Below are 27,735 nucleotides of genomic sequence, written 5' to 3'. Positions count from 1 at the left end.
CCATCTTGTTTGAGACAGGGTTATCTTTGTTTTATTTCTTTTCATACGCCAGGCTAGCTTCAGGGGGTTCTCCAGCCTCCACCTCCCATCTTGCCCGAGGAACATTGGGATTATAGACTGTGCTTTACGTGGGCTCTGGGAATGCAAATTTAGATCCTTGCGCTTGCTCAGCAAGCGCTTTATCCTCTGAGCCATCTCTCCAGCTGACCTCTAATGTGTTTTATGGTGGTCGGCAGCTGTAGGGTGTGGTGTTTGCAGGGCGGGGGCAGTGAGAGAGAACAAGCGCGTTATATACAAACCACTGTGGGAGGGGGCAAGTTTTATTTAGACTTATAGTGAAGAGTACAGCTATACTTGAAATAATTTGTCACGCTGAAAACCGGGGATAGGCAACTTTTAAACACATGTATGACGCTGTGCTCAAAGAAGTGCCTGCAGTTTCATGAAAGAATACCCTAACGGACTGTGGGACAAGAGGAAGTAGTGTCCGGGTTTGGGCTCCCCCTGACTCCCTAGCGTCGGATTGTTTTGGCAGTGCCCGTGGCGCGCCACAAGTCATTCAAATCCCGCACAGAGTGCGCGCCATAGTCTCACAAGCAATGCTCTGACGTTGTAGGACACGAATCTTACTCGTGGTATCCACAGCTCGGTACGCCTTATTCTACAAAGGCAGGGAGGGCGAGGCTGGAGGTTCTCCGGGAGGCTGCCGGGTCCCTGGGCTCGGGTCGTTGGCATCCCTACTTCTGTCACGTCAGCTGCGCCGGCCAATCACCGACTGGAGCCAACCGGGCGCGGCGCACAACGAGCCAAGGCGTGAGGGCGAAGCAGGACTACATCTCCCACAATGCTAAAGAGACGTAGGCGTGGATCTTGCTAGGACCCCGCCCCCTTGGTATTTAGACCAATCACAGCCGCAGAGCAGGCGGGTGTAAGGGACTACGGGTTGTGTAGTCCATGCGCAGTGGGACTGCAGCCCCCAGTGTTCCCCGCGCGTCAGGGAGGAGCAGTGCGGCGGCGCGGGCGGCCGTCGGGGCTGGGCGGCGGCGGCGGCAGCTAAGAGGGCCCGGCTTGTGGGAGCCAAGGTGGGAGCCGGCCTCGGCGCGCGGCCACCATGTCCGCGCCGTCGGAGGAGGAGGAGTACGCACATCTCGTGATGGAGGCACAGCCCGAGTGGCTGCGTGCCGAGGTGAAGCGGCTGTCCCACGAACTGGCCGAGACCACGCGTGAGAAGATCCAGGCGGCCGAGTATGGGCTGGCAGTGCTCGAGGAGAAGCACCAGCTCAAGCTGCAGTTCGAGGAGCTCGAGGTGGACTATGAGGCCATCCGCAGCGAGATGGAGCAGCTCAAAGAAGTAAGTGGCCGGCTGCGACCCCCGCCTGGGGCTCTAAGGTCACCCTGCGCAGCGGTGGGAGGTACCAGGGGTGGGGCAGGGAACCCAGAGTGGCGGCCCAGGGCAGTGGAGGGGGGGGGAGTGAACGAGCTCGGCCTCCTCCGGCTGTCAATGCCCGGCTGAGGGGGTCCAGCTTCCTGCAGCCCCACGCACCCGCTAGTTTTCTCTGCAGGCCTTGGTGACCCTTTCTTTAACGTCTGATGTTCTGCTGTGGTCGTTGTTGCCTTGGGTGTGTCTGTGTAGGTGGGGGGCGAGCAGATGATGCGCTTACAGCTGAGGCTATCGATGCAAGGTTGACCCTCTGGGAAAGGCTGAGCCTGGGCCTGGGTCTGGTTGGTCACTGTTTGTCACCTTCAAGCAAATCACTTCCCCTCTACATTTCATCTACTTTCATGACTGCCCGCGGCTGTGAAGGGATGGACACTGGGCTGAGTGAGTCGTGGCTCCTGGTTGCCTGTGGCACTTGACAGGCTAGATTTCCAGGTATCCATCCCATCTGTGACTTAGCGCTGGCTCAGCAATTTTTCTCATATCATTAATGGTGCTCCCACCGTTGGGATATACGGCTTTCATCGACCACTTCCTGGCTTGCTCTGCCTCTTGGGTACTGCCTGGCACCCTGGTCTGTGCTCCTTCTGTAGGAAACATGCTTTGTGTCATCCCACTGTGGGGAGACAGATTAGAACCCCTAAGCCGGCCAAGGGCTTGGGAAAGGGCGTCAGAGGGACCTGGGGAGGCTTTATTAAGGGATGATTTAAGTGTTAGTGTCTCCCATCCTCTTGACTTGTTTTGAAGACTGTGGAGAAATGCTTTTTGGGAGAAGGATGCACTTGAGTTTGGACCAACCATTCCCTGCTGCTTATGATGAGGCCATGGGCACAAGCTCTCCTTAAGCCTTAGCTTCCACCTCTGCAAAATAGAGGTGCAGCTTTGCCAACCCAGAAGTATTGCTCTTAGTATTCAGTATTAGGAAAGGCCTGGCATTGGGTCAAGCAGGTAGCTTGTTGGCTTATGTGAACCGCTTCTTTCCCTATCAGACTCAGTTCTGGCCTTGGGTATTGGTCACAGGCTCATCTCCTCTGGTACTTCTGCTCCCAGCCAGCTTTGGATAGCCCTGAACTCCAGAGCTTCAGAGCTTCTCTTACTTTTCTGGGGAGTCTTTAAGATCTGGGTAGAGCAGGGCTGGATGAGTACCGGAAGCGACTGCTTCTTTGGGTGGGCAGGAATTGGGTCCTCACACAGAACCTCGAATCCACTGTCTGTCAGAGGACTTCAGTAACTTTCCTAGGCCAGGCTCCACAGGCAGTGGACTGGCGAGAGTAGTAGACCAGGAGCCCTTCCCCTGGGGTTGAGTGGTGGGACAGATGAAGGATGGCGCTGTGAAAACACGGAGTGGGTGTGCTTTCATCCCACATCTGGTCTTCTGTCTGGGGCTCCCCTCCCCCTTCGTGGACCTCCAGGCAGGTAGCAACTGTTAATTATAGTGCCACTCCCTTTGCACAGATGCATGGGTTGCCTTCCCACTTCTGGTGGAATGCCACTTCCTGGGAGCCCACTATCCTCTTCTGAATGAACAGCTTTCCTTCAGTAGTATTTGCTGTGAAAACAGGCTGTTGGTGGCCTATCCGGTCCCCACTTCGGTGACTTCCATCTGTCAGCTCCTTGCACAGTAGGTGAAGAACCATGGCGTGCATACAGCTTTGTCTTTATCTGAGGGAAAGAAAACCCTTAGGAGATGAGGAAGGGGGTGTGATCTGTACTCTAGTGATCTTCAGATATCTGTTTAGCGTAATGCCACCCCTTGGCTCATCCCCACATGGGCTATATAGGCTTGGACAGACTGCTCCTCTCCCTTTGGTAAGGTGGCATAAAGTTTCTTCCAGAAGTTCCTAGTAGAGTCTAGAAGAGTGCCTCAGCTTTAGAGGGTGTTAGCAAGAAGTTTGTGCCAATTTGCCTCCTGTCAACATTGTGTCTGTTCCTCACGCCCATGCCAGAGCAGGCCCTTGTCAGACTCCTTAATTTTGGTCAGTATTGTATTTGAAGATACTAACTACTATTTAAAAAACAAATTAAGATTTAAGGAGACAGTGTGTGGGGGAAGTTTTCTCCCATAGAGAGGTGAACCATTTTAATTGCTTGTTCCTCTAGCTGTGGTAGGTTTAGTTACTAACAAGTCATGCCATGTTGCTTGTACTCCTGCCTGTATTTAACGATGAAAGTCCTTGAGGTGAGGAAGCTGGCTGACCCTGGTGAAAGGATTTATGACCAGAGCTAAGGAGAGGCTTGTGGTAGATGAGCCGACTCAGTGTTGGCCCTGATGTCTTTATTTCTGGGTGAATGGCTAGGTCCTGCTGACAGCCATAGCCTGGGTGTTGACTGAGGCAGAAAGTAGAGTGTATGTTCCATGGTCCATTTTGCTGTTTGGTGTGTGTGTGTGTGTGTGTGTGTGTGTGTGTGTGTGAATCAGTAAGGGCCACATCTGTCCCAAGACATGTTGTGCCTTCTTTCCTTATTCATCATGGTGGGATAGAGAATTTTCCAGCCCTATGGTATTCATGCTCCTGAGTGGCCGTGAAATAGCTTGCTGTGTCCTTAGCTGTAGCTTTGGGCATTCAGGTATGTTGGAGTGGCAGAGAGGGTAGTTACTGTAGGTGAATGGGCTGAGTTCAGGTTCCCCATCTCTGTCATGAGAGAGTCACAGAAGCAGTTTCTGCTCCACTGGGCTTGGCCCAAGAACAGGCCTGGACACACCCTCACTGCTGTCCCTTGTCACTTCTGGCGGTGCTAAGTTCTATGCATCATCATGCCCATGTGGGTGGAATCCAGCGCCAGGCTGGGCACAGTACCTGGCACCCAGTAAATGCTTTGTCAGCCTAGCTCCACCTCATTCAGGCCTCAAACTCCTCACTGTGGTACTTGTAGGTCCTCCCTGTGTCTGTTTGTCTTTGCTCAAATGTCTCCCTTTACCACCTCTGAGGGTTGTCCTGTACGTCAAGCCTTGCCAGTTTGTGGGACCACCCTGCTTCTTCTCCCTTCTTGGAAGTCCCATTCTCCTCTCAAGCTTAGACACTTTCTGGCAGGTCCTTTGACTCTGGGCTTGCCCACTTGAGGCAGGAGTGACGAATGATGCACTTCAAGGTGTATAGATTAGTGCCCTACCAAAATGAGGCCCAGCCTCCTGGAGTGTTTGCTTCCAGAGCGGGGGAAGTCCTGATTTCATTTTAAATGAGTCAGGAGGTCCCCTGTCCCTTGACATCCTCACACTGTCATTTTATTCATTTCTCGAGCAGACAGATGTTAGGGGCAGGCACAGGAGCCACAAATGTGTTCTGTGGGGCCAGATAGGGTGTCAGTAAATCTACTGTGTGTAAAGGTGATTGACTGGAGAGTCTTGCAAGTCCTTGAGGCAGTTGAAGAGAGGCAACTGTAGCCATCTAGACAGTGGCCTTGTGGTCCCACTTCTTCCAGTGACTGCTGGGTGACCTCCCTTCTGGACCTGCCTTTCTAACTCCAAATGTTGGGCAGGGGGTCATGGAGGAATTTGATAGGACTCTTCTTTTTTGTTTTGTTTGTTTTTTCGAGACAGGGCTTCTCTGTAGCTTTGGAGCCTGTCCTGGAGCTTGTTCTGTAGACTAGACTGGCCTTGAACTCACAGAGATCCATCTGTCTTTGTCTCCCGAGTGCTGGGATTAAAGGTGTGTGCCACCACTGCCTGGCGGGCTCTTCTACTTTTAACAGTGTCTTTAACTGCCACATCAGACCCTGCTGTTCTGAGGGGCACGGGAATTAGACACCTGTACCTGGTAGAGAATCTGCCCCAGGCATGTGAATGGCTGCTCCAGGCCAGCCCTGCCAGCATGTGGAGGTGTGGCCTTGGCTACCTTCCACTGGGCACAGGGCTGGCACAGCTGTGATGGAGCAGGCCTGTCTTTAGAGATGCCAAGCATACTTTGAGGCTTAGCAGGTGGGGCCAAAAGGAGGCCCAGGCCCAGCGCTGGGAGCCTACAGCTCTTGGGAGAATCAGTAGGCCTCAGAGAAGCCAGGCATTGCCTGAGCAAGAGAGGAGGCTAGCATGTGGTGCCTAGTCCTGTGATGCCGGAGGGGTGTTTTGTGGCCCTGCCTGGGCTCTCGGGAACTGTATGGCCTTAAATGAGCCACTCCTTTGTCTAGGCCTTAGTGACTTAATGGTGATGCTTGTCACTACAGTGTGGCACACTAGGAACACCTGGATGATCACTGTCTTTCCCTTAGGTCTGAACAGTCACCCCAGCAAGAGCCCTGGCTCAGGTTCATGTGGCATTCCTGTTGGGTCTACTTAGGGACCTAGGTCTTTATTTCAGTGTGTTTTAGGAGCTTCAGAATATAGAGCAGAGCAGCCACGGTCTGTTCTAGAACCTGAGCACTGAGGAGCAGTGGCTGTTTCTCCTTGCTGCTTCCTCCTCCCATGAGTGCGTGATGGACACTGTGGTCTGGGGGCACCATGGTGCATCTGTCACAGTCTCCTTCTCTTCTCCCTTCCTCCCTCCCTCCCTCGCTCCCTCCCATTCTCCTTCCCTTCCTTCCTCCCTCCCTCCCTTCCTTCTTGCTGGGATTAAAAGCGTTTGCCACCATGCCAGGCTGCGGAGTTAGTTAGTTGTTTTTTTTTTTGTTTTGTTTTTTTTTTTTTTTTCGAGACAGGGTTTCCCTGTAGTTTCTAGAGCCTATCCTGGATCTAGCTCTTGTAGACCAGGCTGGCCTCGAACTCAGAGATCCGCCTGCCTCTGCCTCCCGAGTGCTGGGATTAAAGGCATGCGCCACCACTGCCCGGCTGCGGAGTTAGTTTTAAGCAAAACAAAGGTAAGGTGAAGGATGCAGTGGGCCGACCCATCCCTGCTCCTGCTGCACATGCAGTGTCTGGCTGCGGCCAGTCTCGCTTCTGTGCCTCAGTTCATCTTGCTCTGTCACTTCTGAAGCAGTGGCTCTGTTGAGAAAATAAGGAGTATTTTCCTACAGGGTTTTCACACCTGAAACCTAGTAATTCCTAAATGTCTGTCTGAGCAGCACTTCATTTTTTTCTACCTTGGCTCAATTGAGATTTCTAGAGTTATTTGTTCCAAAGTAGTTGGCATGTGGAGAAAAGATATGAGAACCATGGGAGTTTTGCCTTTGCCTGTGTGTAACTTCATTTGTGAAAAACACCAAAGAGGTTGGAGCTAGAGCTAAGTTGGTAGAGTGCTTGGCTAATGCCTGAGTCCCTGGGTTGATCCTCAGTGCCAGATAAACAGGGTGTGAGATGCTGCGTACCTGTAGTCCCAGCTCTTGTGGAGTGAGGCGGGAAGATCAAAAGATCAAGGTTATCTCCAGATGCACGTTCAAGGCCAGACCAAACTTAAGACCCTGTCTGAAATAACAGTAGTGAACACAGAGCCCCGGGGCACCTGTGAGACCTGAGCCATATGAGAACACACTTGCACATCTGACTGGACACTTCCTGGACCAAGTGAAAAATCTGCCTCTCACCACCTGACAGAGGCTGCAGAACTACCAGCCTATGATGCCACATCACACCAGCCCTCACACCTTGTTAAAACCAAGTGTCCTGTGTCAGAGTTTCTATGTGTTAACCATTGACTCTGTCACACTGTGTGCTGCCTTTTTATCATTAGTTAAAAAATAAATCACTGACTAGGCGCTGGTGTCGCACGCCTTTAATCCCAGCACTCAGGATGCAGAGACAGGCAGATCTCTGAGTTCAAGGCCAGCCTGGTCTACAAAATGAGTTCCAGGACAGCCAGGGCTACACAGAGAAACCCTCTCAAATAACCAACTTTTTTTTTTTTAACTTTAGGACCATTCTAGATTTATAGAAAAATTGCCCGTAGTACAGAGAGTTTTGGTCCCTTTCATTCATGTAGTACATTAGTGTGATACATTTGTTAAAGTTGATGAACCAATCTCAGCTGTCGTAAAGCCTGTGCTGCAGCTAGGTTGTCTTTCTTTTACCTGGTGTCCTATTTCTAACCCAGGGTCTCATCTGGGATATCACATTACATTTGGTCACCTTGAGGTCTCAGGCTACTTGAAGGTGTGACAGTCTGTCAGACATTCCTTAATTTTGGTGACTTTGACAGTTTTAAGGAAGATTGGTCAGGTGTTTTGTAGAAAGTCACTGGTGACATTTGTTATTTGACTTTTTTTTTGAGTGGGTTTGAATTACGGGTTCATAGGAGAACAGTCTCGTCAGCATGTCAGGTCTGCTTCTTCATGGCTGTTGTTGACGGTAATGACCTGGTAGAGTCTCGGGGGTGGGCAGGGAATGAAGTTCAAGGGACTGTTTTTCAAGATGGTGAAATGATTCTGTGTGACACTGGATGGGTATAAAGATGATTTTATGCACTTGTCAAAACCAGGTAATGTGGACGAAAAAAACCACAAACAAACCAACGTGAGGTTTTGAGCCAGTGAATCATATATCACTCCTGGTAGATTTCTCTGCATTAAAGTTGCTCCTGTCTCTCTTTTCCACGCAGTGTTCTTTGGAAGGTTTGGGGTAGTTTTACATAGACTTCTCCTTTGCTCTTACCCTTTTATTATTTTGTGTGTATAAGATATATTTGACTTTTACTTTATTCTCTAGATTGTAATAACACTGAATTTGATAAAAGCTTCTCTAGCTTTGCCTCCTATGATCCTGACATACTCTATTATTGTGACTTATTTTTTTGTTATTAAGCATTTTGTGTGTGTAGTGGGGAGGTTAGTATGCAGGTGCACATATGTGTAAAGGCCAGAGGTCATGTTGGATGTTTTCTTCAGTTGCTCCCCACCATAGTTTTTGGAACAGGATTTTTCAGTGAACCTACAGTTCACTGATTTGTCTCTCCTGACTGACCAGCAGGGCCCTCCCCATCATCCTCCTGTCTCTGCCTCCCTAGTGCTGGTGCCTTTTAAACAGGTGCCTTTGCTTTGACCTCACTGGAGCAGCAGAAACCTTACTGACTGAGCCATCTCTCTAGCCCCTTGTACCCCTTGTAAAGTTATGTGTAGTCCTGGAATCAGCATTTCTTCCATGAAGCTCTAGTTGCTTTAGATGAGAGAGGCACTAGAAACAAAGGTCTAGCTGCTCATTGTATGGCTAGTGCAGAGCAAGTAGTGTGTCTCCTAAGTCATGTACATACATGTCTGCAGTATGAGTTCATATGACTGCATCCAGCTTCATCTGTCAGCAGGTGGGTCATTCTCACCACCTGCTTATCTGGAACCTCCTACTCCAGCAGTGAGACACCTGGCACCCGCCATCTGTCAGACTGTAACTACTGATCCTAGTTCACTGTGTTCAGATGGTTCATTTGTGCCCCACTAGGCTACTTCATCAGCCTTTTGCCTTTAATTTTACAGATTTCACTTTTTCCCACAGTTACTTACCCCATCGTGATATTTCTGCACCCCTCATTTGCAATTTAGATTATTTGGCCACATTCTGCATTCCATCCTGGGATCACCAATATAATTTTAAAAAATATTTGCATATATTCGGATTTACTTATTGGTACATGAGACACTGTCTCAGAAAGCTGACGTGTGTGTGTGTGTGTGTGTGTGTGTATCCTTCCAGTGTCATACAGTATGACTTACTACCTTGAAAACGTATCCTTTGCAGTTCACCTTCACCTCCGCCAAGTTTCTGCCAATCACTGATCTTTTTAACATCTGTATAATTTTTTTTTATCAGAATGTCATACAATTTGAACCATGTAAGATTCATCTGTGTCTTCATCTTTCCGTATGTTTGACCAATATTCACCCTTTGAAGGGTATTTTGGTTGCTTCACTTTTTAAAATCATGAATAAAGCTACTGCAGACATGTTTTTAAATCATTTGGGTAAATATGTGAGTGAGGTTTAAACTGTTTAGCTGTGTAAAAAGCAAAACTGTCTTCCAGCCTGGTTGCCCATTTGGTATTTCCATCAGCAGTAACTGAGCTCCTGCTGCCCCCATTCTTGGTAGCTTTCCCTGCTGTTGTTGGATATTGGCTGTATTAATACGTGTGTCGCAGAATGTGACTGCTGTTAAATTTGCAGTTCTCGCCGGGCGGTGGTGGCGCACGCCTTTAATTCCAGCACTCGGGAGGCAGAGGCAGGCAGATCTCTGTGAGTTCGAGACCAGCCTGGTCTACAAGAGCTAGTTCCAGGACAGGCTCCAAAGCCACAGAGAAACCCTGTCTCGAAAAACCAAACCAAAAAAAAAAAGAAAATTTGCAGTTCTCTGAGGATGCATGGTCCTAGGCCTCTTTTCACCCTTTTATTTCATCATTATTATTTTGTAATGTTGAGGTTGGAACCCAGGGCATTTTTCATATGCTCCCTTGCCATCAGTATGATTTGATATCTTTCCTGGTGTTTTAGTCATTTTTAATCCAGTTGCTAGCTTTCTTATATTTCATTTGTAAGTGATCTTTTATGTGGAGTCATAGCAAGTGTTAGAAATATTTCCTAAGACGAGCTGCTCCGCCTGCACACAAATCCAATCAAACCAGATAAGCCAAATTAAAATGCCCATGTTTAATAAATGTTGCACTCTCACGTGGCCGGGAGAGCATGGCAAGGGAGAGAGAGACAGAGGGGATCCACGCAAACCCAAAAACCAAGTATTCTTCTTTCAGGCACAAGCCTAATTAGCTTGGGGGCGTGGTCCTGACCCTCCCTGGGGAGGGGTTACCGCTTGGCAGGCTGGGAGTTGGAGTCCAAGCCAGGGCAACTGCCAGGCCAGGGGCTTCCAATCATCCCAGACTTCTTGGATATAGGGGTGTTAGAAGGCTGGAGTGGCGCCCCCAGTTTAATATTATAGCAAACACTTAGCTGTTTTGAATATAAGCCCCAGACCATACTGGTGTTTTCATTATCTTAGTAGTATCTTTGATAGACAGGCTTTTTTCTATTTTGTGCTGTTCTTGCATGTGTGGATTATGTTTCTAGTGTTTCAAACTTTATAACCAAACCCGAGGTCATATAGATGATTCTTTTCTTTTAGTTACCCTCATAGTTCTGTAGTTTTCATATGAATCTCTGGTCTATTTTGAATGAACTTTTGTGAAGAGTTTGCAGCTGTGTGTGAGTCCTGGCGACCGCATGGCTAGTTGTCTTTGCTCCTTGTCAGACATCAGTTGGTACTATTTGTGTGGCTCTCTTTCTGGATCCCCTGTTCTGTTCCCTTGAACTGTGTTATTTTTCTTTTGTCAATGCAATGTTATTTTAACAGTACGTTAGCCACTTTATTGGGTTTCTTTCTTTTTAAATTAATATATATATGCATGCATATATGTGTGTATGAAAGAAGGAAAGGAGGATGAATATACGTGTGGTGTATGCAACTCTGCACTTGTGCAAGGCCAGAGGAAGACACTGAGTGTCCTGATTCTCACCTTATTCCTTGGTCTCCCACTGAACCCGGAACTAGGCTGGTGGCCAGCAAGCCACAGTGGCCCTTCTACCTCTGCCTTATTCCTACTTCCACCCATCATTGGGGTTGAAGGCATTGCGATGCCTGGCTTTTCATGTGTGTTGTTGGAGATTCAAACTCATACCTTCAAGCTTGCATGGTAAGCACTCTTACCCACTGACCCATCTCCTCTTTATGTTTTTTTTTCATGTTCTAATTTTGTAGACACACACAAACACAACACTGTCATGCCTGTGTGCTTGAAGATCAGAGGACAACTTATGGGAGTCAGTCCTGTTTCTATCATATGGGTTCTAAGAATCAAACGCAGGTCATCAGACTTGATGGCAATGCTGTTACTTGCTGGGCTCTCATCCCAGCCCCGCTTTATTTGTTTTTATGGTATGTCTCAGTCCGTCTTCCACTTTAGTCCTCTAGTTTTTCTTTATGTGCAGTGTAGTGAATTTTAGGAAAACCTGTGTAATGAAGGCCAAGGCCAGCCTCTTCCCCTGCCTTCCTATCTGAGGCTTGCCAGTCCCTGGAATGGTGGGGTTACCCTTGGTCACTGCTAATTAATGATAGTCTTGTTTGGTTTTTAATTTTGAGAAAAAGTAATAGAATTTTCTTTAGTAGATAATGGATAGGTTTTTTCATAGGCAGTGAGTGTTACATTTCTCTTCTAGTGTGTCCCCATACTCTTGCTTCTAAATCTGTCCACAAGATGTTTCTGTGTCATTTTCTTTCTGCCTAAGCCCAGCCTAGGATGGGCTCACTCCTCTAAGCAGCCTATTGTCTGAGCCATGTGTATTTTGATCAAGACAGCCATTAAGGGAGGGATCAGCTGCTGGGCTCCAGGGCATTCACATAAGTAGGAGCTGATGCTGGTCCCTCCTCAGTGGTGTCAGATTACTATGCATTTGAGTCCAGATGCTTCTCTTAGAATTTCAGCATCAACCCCATCTTTCTGGAGTGCCTGCTGGTGTCTGCTGTCACCACCTTCCTCTGGGACTTCTTCCTTGTCCCTTGCCTGGCTCTTTATCTCATCCTCATTGAAGTCTTAGGTCCCAGCCACTCTGAGGCAATTGGCTTCTCCTTCTGTATCTGCCCCTCTTTATATTGGGGCAGTTGTATGTGCGCTTGCATAAGGATCTTTCGTTATTTGGGTGGCACTGTGAACTCCAGACCAGATCATCCCAGGTTTCCTGTGACATGGTGTCCTGTCCCATGCTTGAGCCTTCTTGCACAGCTGCTCTTGGTCATCCTGCCTTTCTCCTCATCCTCTGATTGTGCCTCAGTTTTCACTGAAAAGGTTACCTTTCTCCCTACCTCTTAGCTGGAATCTGAAACACCACCCTACTCTCAGATATGCCACAGGTGAGTGAGGGTTCGAGGCCTCTCCCCCACTCCTCCAGAAAGTCATCTTGGTTTGGTGACTTGAGCTTGTCTGCACCCTTCCTTAGGGTCTCCCCTCCTTTAAGTACCCTACGTATAGCCCCATACTTTAAATTCTTGTTGAAGGGTTGTAAGGATGACCCCCGACATCAGCTGTGGTTGTATTATGGCTGCAGCTGCAGCCAAGGTTCTATTATAGTTGGACTGCATCTTAGTCATCTTTCTATTGCTATAAGAGAATATCTAAAGGAAAGGGCTTATTTGAACATATGGTTCTGGAGGCTGAGACGTCCAAGAGTGTAGCACCTGCACTTGCTGGTCCTCTGCTGAGGGACTCATGCTGCTCAACTTATGGTGGAAAGAAGAGGGGAAACAGGTGTGTGTGGCTGCACAAGAAGTCAGTCATCATTCATGAAGGCTCCCCTCTTGTGACCATTAAATCTCCCTTTAGACCCTGTCTCCTGGCAGTGCTGTATTGTGGGGTACAAGCTAGTTAAGCTAAAGGAGACAATGACATAGCCCGTGGTGATCTCCAAAAGAGGATTCCAGGATGACAGTGTGTGAGGGTCATATTTCAGCATGAATAGGAATGGAATAGGAATGGAAGGCTCCCCAAGGGTGACTTGACAAAGCCAAGGTCTCTAAGCAGGGATGGGAGATCAGACAGCTGTAGGCAGTCTACCTTTCAGGACTCATAGTCCCAGCATTAGTCTGATCCTGTGATAACACTTCAGGATATGCAAGTCCCTCGTGGCAGGGACCTGCCCATAGAGGACCGGGGTTGGATGTGCACCCAGGCACAGTGCTGCAGTGCTGCAGTGTTGTCCACAGGGTTAACCACCATCTAGAACCCTCAGAACGGAAAACTAAGCACATCTGTCTTACAGCTTGTGATGTCTCTCAACTCTCCTTGGGCTCTTTTCTTGTTATTGGTCCTGTGGTGAAAAACCCTCTAGGGCCTGGGTGGAGATGGCCTATACTTGAGATTCTCTTCTCATTTTCTGACCATGAGCCTCTCTGATTTCTCTTGCTAAAACAGGCTAGAGAGGTGAAGGAATGTGGTGAGGGTAGAGACAGTAAGAAAAGTAAGCTGCTGCTACACGTACCTGTGGTCTGTAGCCTGGCCTGGTCCAGGATGTTCTGCCTGCCTGTTAAGTTGTCTTCCTCTAGCCCAGAACAGATGTGAGCTGGAAGCTGCCCATCAGATCTCTAGGCCCCTCCCTCTGTCCTGACCACAAGCCACCAAATGGAAGTCCTGTGTTGAGCCAGCTGCTGTGGAAGATGACGGCTGGTCCCCAGGCCCCAGTGCTGGACTCTGTCCTTAGATAGGGAAGCCAGGGTCTCTAGGGACCTCTGCCAGTCCCAGGGCTCAGCTGGCAGGAGGCTGCCTGCTGACACTAGGGCAATTAGGGTGTAATCTTCTCTAAATGGCGCCCAATTCTGGATAAATCCCTTCTGCCCAGGGATGAATCCCCACTTTTCTAAAAGCAGCTTAACATTTGGACACTGCCCAGGGCAGCTGGGGTTCTCAGTTGGCAGTGGAATGGCCCCTGTGGATTGACACAGACCTCGGGGGGAGTGGAGGGGGTCCAACACAGAGAAGGCCCAGAGACAAGCACTGCGGCTCTATGCTGTTTTGGGGTGCCTCCAGGGTTCTGGCCCTAATGATCCTCACAGTCATAAGCATGGGGCTCCCATTTGGTAGCTGCCTCAGCTTCTTGCTGTGGGCAGGATGATGTATTTTTGGAGAGACCTGGGTTTGGTGGGCCTCCTGAACGCCTGCCATGTGATAGAAGATTGAGGCCTGCCAGACTGTGGGGTTAGGCAGAGCTCTGTAGGTGGTCATTGTGTCCACAAGGCCCCTGACTTCCTGGAAGCCTTTATTCTTTCTTATAGGGACTTTGCTGCAAAGACAGAGGTGGGTTTTGATAGTAAAAACACCCCTGGTGATGCCCTGGGGTGAACTGTCTGGCCTTCTGGGCCCTAGTTTGCTTGCCTGTGAGATGGGAGGTAAGGTTCTCTTGTGCAAGGCACCTGATGAATCCCCGCCCCGTGCTGCCTCTGGAGCCCTTGTGCCCTGTATTGCCCACGCCTGCTCAGGAAGTCATTAAACAATGGTGGAAGGAGTTGATCAGTCCTCCTTAGAACCTTCTCACACAGTAGGAGTTGGGGTGAACAGCTGGCTGGGGTGGGGCAGGGGTGGGGTAGAGTCTCCCGTGATGTTTCTGTGGTCCCTTGACGGGATTTCGCAGGTCTGTTTGCTCAAAACGGCCTACAGACAGATCACGTGGGACTTTAAATATTCCAAAACTCAGACCACACCTAGGATGATTAAATCCAGTAGTATTGATGCTTCTAAAGTAATCCTAGGGATCTAAGTGGGAATTCAGTTGCTAGGTATCTGAAACTTGCCAACATTATCCATTGATTGTGATTTGGCCTGTGGATACCAAGGGCTGTCTAGGAATGTGCATGAGCCTGGGACGTGCCTGGTTGAAAAGAGAGACCTAGAAGAGTCCTAGTCTGGGAGCTCCTCCTGCTGCTCAGTCACTAGGGTGAATGTTTAATGATAGAGTAGGGAAGAGGAGATGCCTTTCTTTCAAGGCCAGCCTACCCAGCCCACCCCGTGTCTCCATCATCTGGGACTTCCCATCTCCACCTGCCACTGGGTGTAGGGTCTGTCGCACAGCTGTGTCCTCCTCAAACCTGTCACCCACTCGTTATCTGTATCTTTCCTGCATTTTTTAACCTATTGCCACAGGCATCCCCCCTCCATTTCTGTACCTGCTGAGGGTAGGTACAAACTTCTCACACTGTGTTTTGTCGGGATGGTCCTGGCTCAATTTCTGCACTGGTTGAGGGTAGTGTGGGCTTAGAGGGCATTCTGCTGTTTGGGATTGCTGCTGCACTTTGCGTCACTGCCTAAGCAGGTCTAGTCCTCCCTGCTGACCCTGGCCAATCCTGTGTCCTGAACTACGCTCAGAAGCTCCTCACATACAGGTTCCCAGGAGGAAGGTGGAGGGCAGTGCAGCTTCCAGGAGTGTGTAGGGGGTTTGGAAGGGACTCCAACATGCAGGTCCACTTCATGGAGGAGGCTCTGAGGCCAAGTGCTTCTTTGTAGAACTGCCTGACTCTCCATACTGGTATGACAGTGGCCACTGCTCTTGGTAGGAGTTGTATCATGTCCCTTTTGGATCTCAATTGGCACCCTGGTTCAGAGGTGTGGCCTGATTGAAATGCAGGAGGGAAGTTGTAGGGCTCTTTCCAACTATCCAGAAAGTTCTTATTCATGTATGATCTTGGAAGGCCTTTCTTAGAGGCTGCTAGGAGACCTGCTGCTCACTGTTGGAGTGAGTGTGAGGAAGAACCGGTTTTAAACCGGGCTGTGTTTTTAGGGCTGCCTTTGACCCCAGAGGATGTCTGTTCATGGTGGACTGCTATTCAGATGCCTGTTAGCCTTCATTGTTTTAAAGGCTCATTTTATTGGTGTTGAAGAGAAGCTTCATGGTTAAGAGCACTGGCTGCTCTTCTAGAGGACCCAGTTTTAGTTTCTAGCATCCACATGGAAGCTCACAACTGTCTGTAACTCCAGTCCCAGGGGCTCTGATGCCCTTTTCGGGCCTCTGAGGATGCCAGGTGTACATGTGGTACACAGATATACATACAGAGAAGGCACCCATGTACATCAATTCAATAAACACAAATTTAAAAAGATTTTATTTTTTAATTAGGTGTATCTGACCAGACAGTGGTGGCACATACCTTTAATCTAGGCACTTGGGAGGCAGTGGCAGGTGGATCTGTGAGTTCAAGGCCAGCCTGGTCTGTAGAGTGAGTTCCAGAACAGCCAAGGCTACACAGAGGAAACCCTGTCTCAAAAAACAAATAACAAAAAAAATTCTGTCTCTGACTTTTGTCTGTCTCTCTCTGTCTCTCTGAGTCTGTCTCTGTCTCTGTCTCTGTCTCTCTCTCTCTCTCTCTCTCTCTCTCTCTGTGTGTGTGTGTGTGTGTGTGTGTGTGTGTGTGTGATGTTTTGGTATGTGTATGTGAGCATGGTTGCCTAGAGTGACAATAGGAGCTGAGCTGGACTTACAGGCAGTTGTGAACTGCCTGATGTGGTGCTGGGAACAGAACTCAGGTTCTTTGCAAGAGCAGTACATGCATCAAGCCATCTCTCCAGCCCTAGTTCTTGTTTTAAAAGTTGAGACACACAGTGGTACATACAGTAGCTCACTCTCGTGAGGGGTCACACCCAGTACTTTCTGCTCTGCTGTGCTACGGTGACCAGAGGACTACTCAAAGTGTGGTTCTTAGCCCCCGTGGTGGTGCGTGTTGGGATGAGCAGCAGCCCCTGTGAACCATGCGGTGGTGATGTTTGCCTGTCACATCTTCCTTAGGGGATGCCACAGCTCCTTTACCCCCACCCATGCACGGACAGCTTCCAGTGAGGAGGTGCCTTCACTTCCTGCTGTTGCCTGTTACCTTGTGTCTAGGGAGAAAGGGCTAGGTGTCAAAAGGGAAGTGATTTTTCTGTGGGAAGTAGGCTGAAGCTCAGGACCCTCGGGGCTTGTTTTGCTTCATCTGAAACTGGCAGTCCTGCAGCCAATCCAAGCTTCCCAGGCAGGATCCAAGCCACACCACAGGTGTGCCTGCTCTGGGAATAGACAGTTTCTGTTCCCCAGAGGATTCTGTGAAACAAGCTGGAGTTGGTCAGGCTCTGTGCCTTCTGCCTACAAGTCTCAGACTTTCTGCTCTTTCTCTCAGACTCTCTTGGGGAAACTTGTGTTGTCAAAGTTGTTTTCTCAGGTCTAGAAGAGGCTAGTGTTCCTGTGGGAAGCTAGTGAACTTCTGTCAGGGCAAGCTGTAAAGTGCAGTGACCCTGAAGATTATTGCTTTTCTTCTTTGGGACCACTCTTGTGGTCTTCTGGACCTTCACCAGAGCTGGAACAAGCTGCACTTAATAGCCTGAGTTGTCTTCATATGTAGCAACCCAAGACTGGTGGAGTTAATGTGACAGGAGGTTGGGAGAGAATACCTAAATTTAGCAAAGCCTATAAAGATGCCTCAGAATTTGCCCCTGATGTGTTTAGAGTCCCACCTTCCACTGTACTTCCTGCCCACCTGAGCCCAGCCTCAGGCCTTCCAGGTTGTACTGGGATGGACTAGGCAGGAGCTCTGCCCTCTAACTCTGTGCTGCATCCTGATCTGTGCGTAGTTCAATCTGAGGTTCTTTCTGCTGATGCTTTGTAGCTGTCTATGCGTCTGTTAAGGGGTGAGTTTGTGCACATTGTGTACCGTAACCCTGCAGTCCATTTTTTGGCACCATTACCTGTCCAGTCTGGGTTTTTTTGTTTGTTTGTTTTTTTGGCATCTCTCATTAGTTGAATTCAAATTAAAAACCCTTCTATTCCTGCCTCCCATGCCTGGTTCTGTGCTGTTTTTTGTTTTTTGAAACAGGTTTCTCTGTGTAGCTTTGGAGCTGTTCTGGAATGCACTGTAGACTAGGCTGGTCTTGAACTCAGAGATTAACCTGCCTCTGCCTCTTCAGTGCTGGAATTAAAGGCGTGCACCACCACTGCCCAGCAGTTCTGAGCTGTTTTTGAGATAGGGTGTCACTGTTAGTTCTGGCTGGCCTGGAACTTGCTATGTTGACTAGGCTGGCCCCAAACTCTCAGAGATCTTCATGTCTCTGCCTCTTGAGTGCTGGGATTAAAGTCCTGCACCACTACACCCAGCTGCTTCTATGTTCTCATATCAGGTTTTTGTTGAAAGTGCATTCATGGAAATGGTATCTTTCATCTTGTCTGTGATGCCATTTGTTTCATTAATCATAGGTAATTGAACTCCGTGGAGTGGATTCAAACCTTAAGTTTGTTTGGCTTGGGGTTTTATTAACCTTTAAACTATAATTACATAGTGCACAGGCATTCAAATGCACTGTCGCTGGTCACCTGCAGTTCTGCTCCCTCTCTTTTTACTCCAGGAGCTGGAATGTCTGCAGCTCCATGCTCCGTGCTCTAGTGTGCCTAGTGTGTGTTCTGAGAACACTTTAGATATCCAGTCCCTATGGTTGGGTTAGTCTTTTTATTAAAAAAATTCTTTTTCCATTTATATATGTGTATATATAATGTACACATTATATATACATGTGTGTGGAGGTAGGAGGACAACTTGAGCTGGTCTCCTTCTGTCATGTGGGTTCTGGGGATCAAACTCAGGTCATCGAGTTTGGTGGTAGCAGGCACCCTTATCGGACCATCTCACTGTCCCAGGTTATTTTTATTTTTGTTTTTGGTTTTATTTTGAGACAGTTTCTCTGTAGCTTTGAAGTCTGTACTGGAACTTGCTCTGTAGACCAGGCTGGCCTTGAACTCACAGAGATCCACCTGCCTCTGAGTGCTGGGATTAAAGGTGTGCACTACCACTGCTCATCTGAGAGTGCCAGATACTCTGGAACTGTATTTAGAGTGGGTTGTTAGTTGTCATGTGGGTGCTGGGAACTTTACCCAGGTCCTCTGCATGAACAAGTGTTCTTAACTCCTGAGCCATCTCTCCACTTCCTACCCCGTGTTCATTTTTAAAGTTAAAGTGAGCTTTCATTGGTGTGTAAGACTTACTGAAAGTACCCAGATTGTAATTATATAGCTCTGTTGTTCGTTGCAGTGAATGCAACCAATGAGAAAGCCCCTGCGTCTTCTCTCTGGGCCTTCATGAGTTGCCGACACTCTGGGCTGATCTTGCTCACTTTCAGTGTTTCCCATGGAGCCACATATTGCCTGTTTTGGGTGTGCTCATGGTGTTTACATTGTGAGGTTGATCCTCATTGTAGTGCCTTAGGTTGTTCACACTTCTTGCTGCCTGGTGATCGCCTGGGGTGTGTCATACCTTCCTCACCCAGTGTCAGATAGACCATATTTGGGTCATTTCTACCATGGGGCTTTGGGAATGCTTAGTGGATGGTAAGTGCCCTTTTCTTTTGGGTGGAATGGCTGGACAGTGGGTGGAAGCCCACCTGATAGCACAGCAATGTGCAGAGCACCTGTCCTCATTTTCCTCACTGTGAGCCCCTGGCATTACTGCTGGCTTCACATGCAGCTGTTCTCATCAGTTTGCCTTTTCCGTGGATAGTTTCCATGATTCTTACAAGTGAAGGCTGTGAAAAGCTGTTAGGACCTTCACTGGGTGTCTCTCTGAGCATCTTCCTTATTCCTGGGAGTCAAGGTGTGTGTACATCCTTCCCCATCAGTGCTGAGGAAGGAGACAGCAGTTGGGAGTGGGACAGCTCTGGTCTAATTGTTCTTCTTCCTTGTCACAGTCTTGACCACTGGGGACCTGGATTTCTTCATCCCTAAGATGGGAACATGAGTTCTTAGAATCTTGAGGCAGAGATCTGAGGGCAGTATTACACCGTAGGAGACCTACACATTGGTAGCCGCCTCACACCACTGTGGTGGTGGTTGTCATAGGCAGACAACAAATGTGGCACGCATGTGTACAGACTAGAAGGGAGTGTACTGTGGAGTAGCCCTTGGGAAACAGTTTGGTTTCTTGAAGAAAGCCATCCTGAGCTGGGCAGTGGTAGCACACGCCTTTAATCCCAGTACTCGGAGGTCGAGGCAGGCAGATCTCTGTGAGTTTGAGGCTAGTCTGCCTACAGAGCAAGTTCCAGAACAGCCAAGGCCACACAGAGAAACCCCATCTCGAAAATAACATAAAAGGAAAGGAAAGAAAAGAAAGTCATCCTGGAACTACAGTGTGGTCTTGAATTCCCTTCCAGGCGTGTGGTGTGTTAGTTCCTTTTTTTGTCTACTTGGTGGAATGTCTGACTAGACAGTTTAGGAGAGAAGGAATTTATTTTTTGGCTCATGGTTCCAATAGGATAGAAAGGCATGGTAGCTGTGTCTTCACACTTGGTGGCAGGAGCTTGTAGCACAAGCTGGTCACATTTTAGCAGATTGAAAAGCAGAGAGATCTCTGACCTGAAGCAGAGGTGAGTTATCACCAAGCCCTGTGCCCCAGTGTGTAGGAGGTAGGGGTCCGCTTGTTCATCCTGGCCACCCGGCTAGCTTAGCCTTGAAATAACCATACAGAAACTGTATTAATCAAATCACTGCTTGGCCCATTAGCTTCAACTTCCCACCGGCTAATTCCCATATCCCAATTCAACCCATCTCCATTAATCTGTGTATCGCCACATGGCTGTGGTTTACCGGCAAGATTCTAACCAGAGTCCGTCTCAGGCCGAGGATCCATGGCTTCTCCTACTCTGCCCTTCTTCCTCCCAGCATACAGCCTAGCTCCTCCCACACACACCTAGTTCTGGTCTTCCCTGCCATAGGCTCAAAGCAGTTCTTTATTAACCAATGAAACACATAGACAGAAGGACCTCCTACACTACCAGTGATCCTCTTCTTTCAGTTATGGGCCACCTTCTAACAAGTTCCACAGCCTCCCCACATAGCATCAAACAGCTAAGAACACATGAACCTGTGGGGAGCAGGTCACATTCAAACCATGGCAGAGAACCAAAAGACTTAATATACATCCACACAAAAATTTATAGGTAAGCACCTGACATGGTGGCTCATATGCCTGTAATTGCTACACTCAAGAGATGGTCAGCAGAATTGCCAGTTGAAGACCAGCCTGGGCTATGTAGTGATTTCAGGCCAGCCTGGCCTACATAGAGAGACCTTGTCTCAAAATATTAAAAGGCAAAAATGTCAAATAAATAAAAACAAAAATCCTCTGAAGACTTTTACTTTTTTTTCCCCCCCAGAGACAGGGTTTCTCTGTAGTTTTGGAGTCTATCCTGGAACTAGCTCTTGTAGACCAGGCTGGCCTCGAACTCACAGAGATCCGCCCGCTCTGAAGACCTTTAAATGAATGACTGTAGTACTGTTATTCTTAATAGCCTCAAACGGAAAACAACACAAATGGTCATCACATGATCAGTAGGTAAACATGTTGTCTGCCTGTGCCATAGGAACATACAGCCATAAAAAGGAATAGAGTACTAATAAAAATTGTAACGTGCATGGACCTGAAAAATGTGCTGAGAAAAAAAACACATAAGACCAGTATTGTATGAGTTACATGAAATGCCCAGAAATAGACAAATTTATAAGAATAGAAGATAGATTGTTGGTTGCCTGACTTTGGGGAAGTGGAGCTGAGGAGTTATTGCTAATGGAGACAGGGTTTCTCTCTGAAGAGGGGTGTTAGTGTGTAGTTAATGATAGTTTTCTCACAGTTATAAATGTACCACTGGATTCAACCTCCCTGAATTCAAAAGATGGGTGTTCATAAATGTGCTATTATCTTTAAAATTTGGGTTGCATGGCTCTTGAGGCCGTAGCTCTGTTACATGCACAAAGCCCTAGGTTCCATCCTCAGTACCACATCAGTCGGGGTTAGTATGTAACCCAGCACCCAGGAGATGGAAAAAGGAGGATGAGGAAACCTAAAGTCCTAGTTGGCTACATAGCAAGTTCGAGGCCAGCCTGGGATACAGGAGGCCCTGTCTCAATTAAACAAAAACATATACAAAAGATATTTTTAATGAAAGGGAAAATTTTTTGTTTGCAAAATTTTTTAAATAAATTTCTCCACAGCATGAAGAAGTCATCGAAGGATCCAAGACTCTCTAGCTGTGGTGCCCATATTAAAAGAACTTTGCCTGACATTGAGAGATTAAATTACTTTGCTAATATTATTTAGCCTTTCTTGTTACTGTGTTTATAATCCTCCTTGAACAAGTGTCATTTTTACTGAAATTGATGTCTGTGGAGTATGTGCTTTGAGGTAAAGGTTATAAGTATAATTTTTTAAATTTTGTGTTCCTAACTGAACAATCTACTTTGGAGATTTCTTGTTTGTTTATTTTACTTTTAACTCATGTTTTTTGGAGGGATTCCTTTTCTCGGTTCCTTTCAACAGTTAGTTTATGTGTGGCAGTTGGTAGTTCTTCTCCTGACATTGTGGTTTACTTCTGCTTCTCAGCCTGTCTTGTTCCTTAGTACATGCTGAAAGCTTACTTTAAAAACTGAACTGGCTTATCTCACATTTGAGTTCCGGGCATGGTCTTCTAATGACTGAATAATTCATAAAGCAGGTTCTGTTTATTGGGTTTGCTGAGTTTTCAGTTCTGTATCAGCATAGGATTGCTCTCTAAGCACCTGCCATTTGGAAGGGAAGATTTGCTGAGATCTTGTCAATGCCTCCATTTGAATGGATGTGGTAGTAGCCAGGGACTCTGATCCTGGTCTCCTGGGTTCAAGTTCTCCTCCGTGGCTTGCCCAAGGAAGGGAGATGTTGTCATGGATGTGGGAGCTCAGTTCTCACATGTCTGCTGGAATCAAGCTGTCAGTGTTCAGCTCCTCAGTCTGGAGAGGTAGCTGCACGTTTGTCAGCCTTAGTACTTGTAACTGGGTAAAAAGACACACTAACATGGTTGCTTTACCTTTTGTTTTCTGTGTCTATCACTGCTGTGTGGAAGCTTTGGCTTGCTACTTTGTTTAGAGTCAAGGAACAGCTCTTTTTATCATTCATGTTTATTTTTAGTGGCTGCCTTTCCCTTGCGTAGTCCAGCTAGACTATCCTGAGTGTTGATAAGATGTTTCTATTTTTGTTTACTTTGTTTCCTGTTGTTTAGTTCTGTATGCCTTTCTTGATACAGACGTAATTAAGGGATTATTTTTTTAATTTTTGTGTGTTTGGGTACATGCTGGCATAGTTTTCTGTTGCATTTTTTCAGAACAGTTTTAGATTATAATACAAACATGAAAAATACATTTTGTTCTCTGTGGCACACAGACATGCTAGCAGTTTCTTCCTATTTTAGATTACTCTTACGTCATTTACAGCTCCTTCTGATAGTTTTTCTTACTTACGGCTCTGTTTGGGAAGAAGATTGTGTCTGTCCTGCTGTGGAGACTTCTGTCTCTGACAGTCCTGATTGTCATTGAGGAGGTCCCTGAGTGGCCCCTCTACCTACTTGTTAATTTGTATACTAGCCTTTTCCAGGCAGCATAGGTTTAATCAAACTTTGATTATAGATTTAATCTCTTAATACTTTAAGTTCTTTATCTCTAAATGAATGGTGTTGAGCTTGCATTTATATCAGCTTAATATCCAGAGCACCATCTTGAATTTAATAAGATTTGATGCCATTTGGTGTCCTGGAATCCTGGTAATGCAGAACACTGAGCATTTCCATGAACTACCCAGGATAGAACAAGGCTCACAGACCCATTTGAACAGTGCCTCCCAGGCCCATGTTTTTCTTTCCAGCCACCTCAGGCCTTCAAGACATTGGATTCCCCTTTGTGGTAGCCTAGTGGCTTGCAAATGTGAATGGGTGGTGAATCCACCAGTCAGTCTGTCTTTTGAATGGCTGGGTCCTGGGGATCCTGACACTGCACAATATTTACGCTAATGGTGCCCATCAGAGGCCAGGAATGCAGTAAGTACGACTAAATGCCATTGGTAAAGGTTGATAGGATGCATGTGCCAGCCTCTAGGCATTCCTAACAAGCCTAGATGGAGAAGTGCTGTGATGGGACTATTCTCATGTCCCCTTTCTCTGCCAGGTGGGGATGTGGGGAACGGATGAGAAGCAAACCTCTCTGCTTCCCCAGCCCTTGCCAGGAACCAAACAGCATCTCCATTTCAGCAGGTGGTAGGGGAGCCCTTCCCAGCAGGCGTGCCAGGATGGGCAGCTGGTACAGCTTAGGGATTCCTGGGATTCCAGGCCCAGCCTGATGCAGGCGTGGTGTCCCTTTCGGAATAAGTGTGGAACCCACAGTCTGTGGGTAGGCGGTACTGAATCAGCCCTGACAAAGGATTGGAGGCTCCTGGCTTTGTTGTGGAGTCTGTTTCCTGGAACAAACCTTGTCTCATTAGATTGCAGAGACTGGCTCCCCTGGTTGGCAAGTCTTATGCCTGCTGCATCAAATGATCAAACTGGTTTAGGAAGAAGAATTCTTTGGGATACCCTTCCCTGGCTTGTTGGTGTAGGCCTTCTCCAGGGAGCCAGGCCCCCATGGATAGTGTGTAGGGTGGCAGAGGGTTTGTCCTCAGTCCTGATTACACCTGTTCCCAGGCCCTCAATGTATTCTCCAGATTGAAGGGTCAATCTGTACTCTCACTGTAGCTCATTGTAGCTCTCATTGTGAGATGTCCACATTACTCTCTGGTAAGTGGTTGGGGCTTTCTTTCCTTTGTAGGTGAGGAAACTTTTAGTAGGCATTGGCAGGGAGCCAAGCTGCCCTTCTGGCTCACTCGAGAGTAGGAACCTTGTGGGATCTGTAGGACTTGACCAAATGTGTGGAAAGGTAGAAAGGGGTAGGGGTAGGCACTGATCTGGACTGGTCTTCAAGTCCTCATCCTTTTAGTTAGTAGGCTGGTTGTGGATAACCCTGGCTTGGTACCATGTTCTCCCAATGCAGTCCTGGGCTTCTTCACACCCAGCCTTGGGAACTTAGTCTTGTAGCCCAGTTTTCAGTTTCAGCAAGGAGTGCTCCCACTGAATCTGGCTGTCAGCGCATGGGAGATGGGCCCAGGCAGCCTAGTTCCAGACGTGTACATACCTGCTCACTCTGCTCACTCTCCTCCTCTGCAGCTAGGAAGTGCTAACGGAATAGTGCCTTCTGCCCAGCTGGTCTGTGGACAAGGCTGTAAGTCTGCATGGCTAAGTAGGAAGGAATGGGGATACTAGTCTGATGCCAGGCACTGGCATGGGGAACTGGGTCTCCTAACCCCACCAAGTCCTACCTTTTGTGCTTTGGCCCCACTTTCTCCTCTACCTGGCATACTTCTCTACCCTCCTAAGTTCTGGCCAGCTGCTTGTTTCCCACTCTACCAGGCACAGGATTAAGGGTGTAGCCTTGCCAGAGTGAACTTAGGTTTTCTACAACAGATCAAGGGAAGGAACACTTGAGAGTTGTTCAGGGTTGTTGGACTCCCCCACCCCCACCCCAGGTGACAGTAGGGAGCTTTCAGGTGTTCTGCTCATGGGAGGGGATGGGACTGCTGCCTAGACTGGGTCTCAGCAAACCCCTTCCTGGGGAAACAACACAATGTTGCAATAAAACTTTATTGGGACCAGCTTATTATAGACTTCAGGAGTTAGGGCCACTGAGATCCTGATTTCAAAAATCATAGGAAGTGTCTGCCAAGCCATATCTGTGCTGCTTCTGACGCTGGATCTCAACCTCTGTTTTTTGTGTTCAGGACTTGAGCATCTGTTGTGGACAAGAGCCCATTCTGAGGCTTGGTGGCCGACATTGTGCCGCCCTCATTCTAGATCACTGGGGTTGGGAACAGGGTAGCACTCAGCATGCTGACACTGGTCCAGGGATGAGTTCCTTGCTCTGCCTGGAGTCAGACATAATGCTTCCATCTGGGCCACAAGAAAAGGGAGATGAGAACAGAGAATGACTCCCTGAAGTTGTGTTTGGGGACTGGGTGGGGCTCAGGGAGTTGAGAGGCTGCTCAATCTCTAATGAGACAATTATTGACCCTAAATCCTCTCAGCAGCGAGCTCAGGCTGGAGACATTATTAACCCAAGTTATCAGTGAGGAAATTGAGGGACACTGTAATCTACTCTCAACATGACCCCCATCTGTACTATTTTGCCCTATTTCAGAGGTGGATCAACTAAGACGCTGGGCACAGGTGGGCTTGTATGCTCCTACATGCATCTAGAGTCTGTCCTCCCTTGCTGTGATACTTGGTTTCCAGAGGTGGAGGGATAAAGACACAAAGCCCTGCCCTGTGCCTTGCTGCTGCACTTGCCCTGACCTCCTTCCATGGGTATAGTTTCAACTGCCCAAGCCTTTTGTCCTCCTTACCTGCTACCCCCATCATTGTTCATGCTGTTCCTTTACCCGAGGCCACTATTCCCACTACGCTTAGTTTGGAAATTTGTCTGCTAGGACTGCTGTAATTTTTTTCTCCTGCCCAGAGCTTCTCTTTTCCCATCCCAACCACATTTGACAGGCTCACTAGGGTCCTGCAGCCTGTAAAGTCCCATCTCTGAGGATGGTCCTGCTGCTGAAGTCATGATTGGGCTGATTTCTTGTAGGCATAGATGATTGCACCATGGCTACATGGGTGTGGCTGACCTTGAAGCCAGCGTCTCAGGGGGCTGCTGTTGGACAGAAGCAAACATGGGCTGTGTTTCTCTTAAAGGCACCTGACTAGTCATGACCTCATGCTTCATCTCTCCCGGCCTTGTTGGGTCTTGCTGAACCTGGGCAACTTCAGAGCAGCAGGCAGGATGTAGGCCAAGAGCCTATGTTGAGAACTGAATCTCCTGAATAGCCCATAAGCGACCTCACTGCTGCTCCGCACAGCACAGGTCATCCACCATCCTGTGCGGAAGACTGGGGAAGAGCTGATCTTCTGTCTCCCTGTCTTCCTTCCTTGGAGCAGCTGGGGAAGTTTGTGGAAGGGGCAGGTTAGAAGCTGTACCTGTGGTCCAGGGGAAGGATCCTGACACCAGGGTGGTAGACAAAGGCTCCCATCTCTTGAGGGTACCTCCTAGAAGATCCACTAGATGAGGCAGGGACATCTACAAAAACATCTATGGCTGTTCCCCACCAACCCTCAGGTCAGACAGGAACTCCTTTCCAGGGAGCACCTCCTCAAGGAAGGATGGAAGGGACCCTGCACAACCAATAGGATGGGAGGATGATTCTGGGTGCAACAGGATTTGGGATGGATTTGGAAGATTGCCTAAAATTGGATGCAGTATGGTCTGAAAGGGTCAAAAGCAATTTGATAAGACAGACACGGCCACCTCTCTAACCCTCATCTCCTAGCTGGAGATGGTGGCTACAGGAATGGGCTGTGTCTGGTAGGTTCACACTCTCCAGGTGAGGGGTACAGCACTTCAGAAACAAACCTGCTGTTCCCTTAGGCAACTTTAGTGAGCTTCATGCATGTTAGGGTATTCAGTATAAATTTTCATGTAAGCATATGTTCATGAGACCATCAGCAAAATCAGGATAATGCATTTGTCCTGTGTCCTCTGTAGTCTTTTCTACCCCAACCACTGAACCTCTGTTTAGTTTGCATTTCTAGACTTTTACAGAAAGGGAATTCAACAGTCTTATCTTTTTTCTCTGAGGTGATTTTGAGGTGTATCTTTGTTGATGTATCAATTCTTTTTTATTGAGAGTAGTACTTCATTATATGGTACATATAATTGTTAAATCTATTGTATTTGTGTGTTCAACTTTGTAGAACTGACTTTCTCCTTGCACCTTTATTTATGTGGATTCTGGGGACTGGACTCAGGTTAGCAGACTTGAATGGCAAATGCTTTTACTTACTGAGCCATCTCTCAAGACCCTGTACTTTAAATAGTGGAAAGCTGGGATTACAGATGGATACACTGCCATATCTGGCCTTTAGCTTTGAGTAATTTGAGTAAACTCATGTCTTTATTATTACATGACCAGTATTGTACCCACTGAGCCATCTCCCCAGCCCCTTGTGGGTGTTCTTTTTCCCAGGATGGGATCATCT

General features: G+C 47.9%; 1 protein-coding gene across 2 annotated transcripts in view; it reads left to right on the top strand.

The window, feature by feature from the left end:
- The first annotated feature begins 1,000 nt into the window (after nucleotides 1–1,000).
- Bicd2 (BICD cargo adaptor 2) overlaps nucleotides 1,001–27,735 on the top strand; it is a 48,427-nt gene continuing 21,692 nt past the window's right edge. For both annotated transcript variants that reach the window (XM_038334748.1, XM_038334747.1), the window contains exon 1: nucleotides 1,001–1,351. In XM_038334748.1, coding sequence (XP_038190676.1) covers nucleotides 1,112–1,351 — 240 coding nt within the window. In that variant the 5' untranslated portion in view covers nucleotides 1,001–1,111. The remainder of the gene's footprint in view (nucleotides 1,352–27,735) is intronic.

This window comes from Arvicola amphibius, chromosome 6 (genome assembly GCF_903992535.2).
Source record: "Arvicola amphibius chromosome 6, mArvAmp1.2, whole genome shotgun sequence".
NCBI lineage: Eukaryota > Metazoa > Chordata > Mammalia > Rodentia > Cricetidae > Arvicola > Arvicola amphibius.
Note: the sequence above shows the minus strand (reverse complement) of the source record. Positions and strands in the feature narration are given on the sequence as shown.